The sequence below is a fragment of the Mastomys coucha genome, unplaced genomic scaffold, assembly GCF_008632895.1.
Source record: "Mastomys coucha isolate ucsf_1 unplaced genomic scaffold, UCSF_Mcou_1 pScaffold13, whole genome shotgun sequence".
NCBI classification, from domain to species: domain Eukaryota; kingdom Metazoa; phylum Chordata; class Mammalia; order Rodentia; family Muridae; genus Mastomys; species Mastomys coucha.
Genome location: NW_022196895.1, coordinates 49,459,027 through 49,461,420, shown reverse-complemented (window position 1 = coordinate 49,461,420; position 2,394 = coordinate 49,459,027). Strand labels below are relative to the sequence as shown.

Below are 2,394 nucleotides of genomic sequence, written 5' to 3'. Positions count from 1 at the left end.
GGTAAAGAGTTTTAGAGTGCTAAGGGTGATGTGTTTATAAAAAGATAAAGAGAGAAGGAACATGTTTTGGTGGATGTATGGTGAGATATGGGGGAAGGAGGTGCCTTGGTGGGCTCATGCTGAGGCATCCCTTCCTCCTGAGGGACCAGCCATATGATGGTATAGTATAGAATAGAGTTTATTCAGGGCATGGGGAGGGGAGTTAAGAGGGTAGGAGATGCAGGGAAAAGCAGAGAAAGAAAGAGAAGAAGTAGAGGTTGGCCATGAGCACATGGAAAGAAAGGGGGAAGGGAATAGGGAGGGGGGAAGGGAATGGGTGGGGAAGGGAATGAGGAGAGAGGAGGGGCCAAGAAGCCCCTTTTATAGTGAGTCAGGCATACCTGGCTGTTGCAGGTAACTGTGGGGCGGAGCTTAGGCAGAATGCTAACAAAGGGTATTTTAGAGTAGGACAAGATGGCTTGATAGGTAAAATGCTGGCTGCATCATCCTGTGGACCCAAATTCCATCCCTCCAACCACCCCCACAAATTGTCCTCTGATCTACACACACACACACTGTGAAACACACATGCCTACCCCAGTCTCTCTCTCTCTCTCTCTCTCTCTCTTTCTCTCTCTCTCTCACACACACACACACACACACACACAAATAAATAAATAAATAAACATGAAGACAAGGAAATATTTCTTTAAGGAAAGGATACATTTGATTTCATTAAGTCAAAAACTAACATAAGTCAAACCAAAATGAGGACAACAAACTAGGAAAACTACTTGCACACATGTGACAGACTTCTGTCTTTATTTTATAAGGGATAGTAGCCGTGTGTGCAAGAATGTATACAAAAAAGATTTTATAATAGTAATAAGTTAATACAAAAAAGATTTTATAATAGTAATAAGGCAATTCAGTTAGAAAGGGGAATGCAGCTATGGGACTGGCCCCAGAGGGAATAGTAGACATTTGTTACAAATGAGGTGATAACAGAATCCTTGGTAAGGATGCATACTTGCCAAATAATTTTTTTCTTAAAAAAAATGAAATACTTAGAAAATGTTTACATCTACTTAAAATTATGTCATGACACAGGATATTTGATATTATATAATATTAAGTAAGTGTATCCTTTTATGAAGTGGCCCAAATATGATTACCTCTCAGAGATGTGATTATTAGTGTCTTAATTTTTCTATTGCTTTTTTGTGTTTTTCAAAATTTTGGCAAAGAACATAACTTTAATCAAAACACCAAGATTTTACCTTAAAATGCACCACGAGCAGATTAAAAACACAGTGAGTGGCTGAAACCATTCCAACATACTTAAAAAGTATGCATGTTTAAAAGATTGCTCTAACCAAAGTCAATTTTGCTAAAATTCCATCCAACTTACCTGTTTATGCAAATAGTACTCTTTCAATAAGGTTTCCTGCGACTGTTTAAAATCACAACCCTCTTCTGTCCTAGAACTATTCGATCACCAGGCTCAGCCTGCACTTTTCCCATGCCCCCAGTAAGGTCTATTACATCCCATAACTTTATTTTTGTTGGGATGACTGCTTTTCTGTTCCCTATAGAATATTGCCTGGAATTTAACAAGAAGTCATCGACTGGCTTTTTAGAAACTTTTTTTTTTTTGGATTTATGCAACTTTAATGTAATACAGCAAAGACTGGGTGTCAACAAAAGAAAGCAATGACAAGCTTCTGCAGGATCCTCTTAAGGGCATTACTTGCTTTGGTGAGTTTACCATGATCCACACATGGCCTTCAGTCCTAGAAGTCTACAACCTGATCTTGCCCATGTCCTAGAGTCACCCAAATTCTGACGGTGAAATCACAGTCATTACATCAAAATACTCAGTTTGTAAATACGGTCTCCCAGTGGCACAGTCAAATAGAGAAATGGTCAATGGGGTAGAAAATATAAGATGAGCCTTTAGCATCACAACTTTCAGGTGCAGGACACCAGCAAAAGCAGGGTAGCATTGGAAAGAATCTTCATGGTCTTCAGTGGGTGAACTATTTTACAAACGCACCAAGGAAATGGAGCCATACTGCAATCCCTCACAAACTGATTTCGGCTGGGAAAAAAATCTATTTCACTACTTCTCCGGAGGAGGAGGGTGCGACTTGAGTCCAGCAGACGCAGGAGGAGGCGCTGAGGGGAGAGTGGTTCTACCTCCACTGGGAGTCCCTTCAGGATAATCCCACCGCGGAGCCAGGACACAGCGCTTTTTTGGAGGCTTGGGTTCCCGCGTATTTTCTGGTGGGAGCGTGGATCTCCCGGAGGCACAAGGTTGGTCCCCCATAGGTATGACAGGACCAGAGCGTTAGTTTTCTCTGGTGGGCCCTGGCAAGGCCGAGATCTAAGATGGCGGATCTAGAAACTTTTTAG

At 41.4% G+C, this 2,394-nt stretch overlaps 1 protein-coding gene and 1 long non-coding RNA gene across 2 annotated transcripts; both read right to left on the bottom strand.

Annotated features, from left to right (window-relative positions):
* Positions 1 to 1,623: 1,623 nt before the first annotated feature.
* Positions 1,624 to 1,976, bottom strand: LOC116087656. The gene has a single exon (XR_004117544.1). It is a non-coding gene; the product is annotated as an uncharacterized LOC116087656 (long non-coding RNA).
* On the bottom strand, positions 1,957 to 2,374 carry Nbdy (negative regulator of P-body association). Its single transcript, XM_031366312.1, has one exon. It carries the CDS (start codon positions 2,306 to 2,308, stop codon positions 2,102 to 2,104), a length of 207 nt encoding a protein of 68 aa, XP_031222172.1. The 5' UTR covers positions 2,309 to 2,374; the 3' UTR covers positions 1,957 to 2,101.
* Between the last annotated feature and the right edge of the window lie 20 nt (positions 2,375 to 2,394).

Excerpts from the sequence above, each read along its gene's own strand:
- Nbdy (XM_031366312.1), bottom strand. The coding sequence starts at position 2,308 with ATGGGGGACCAACCTTGTGCCTCCGGGAGATCCACGCTCCCACCAGAA.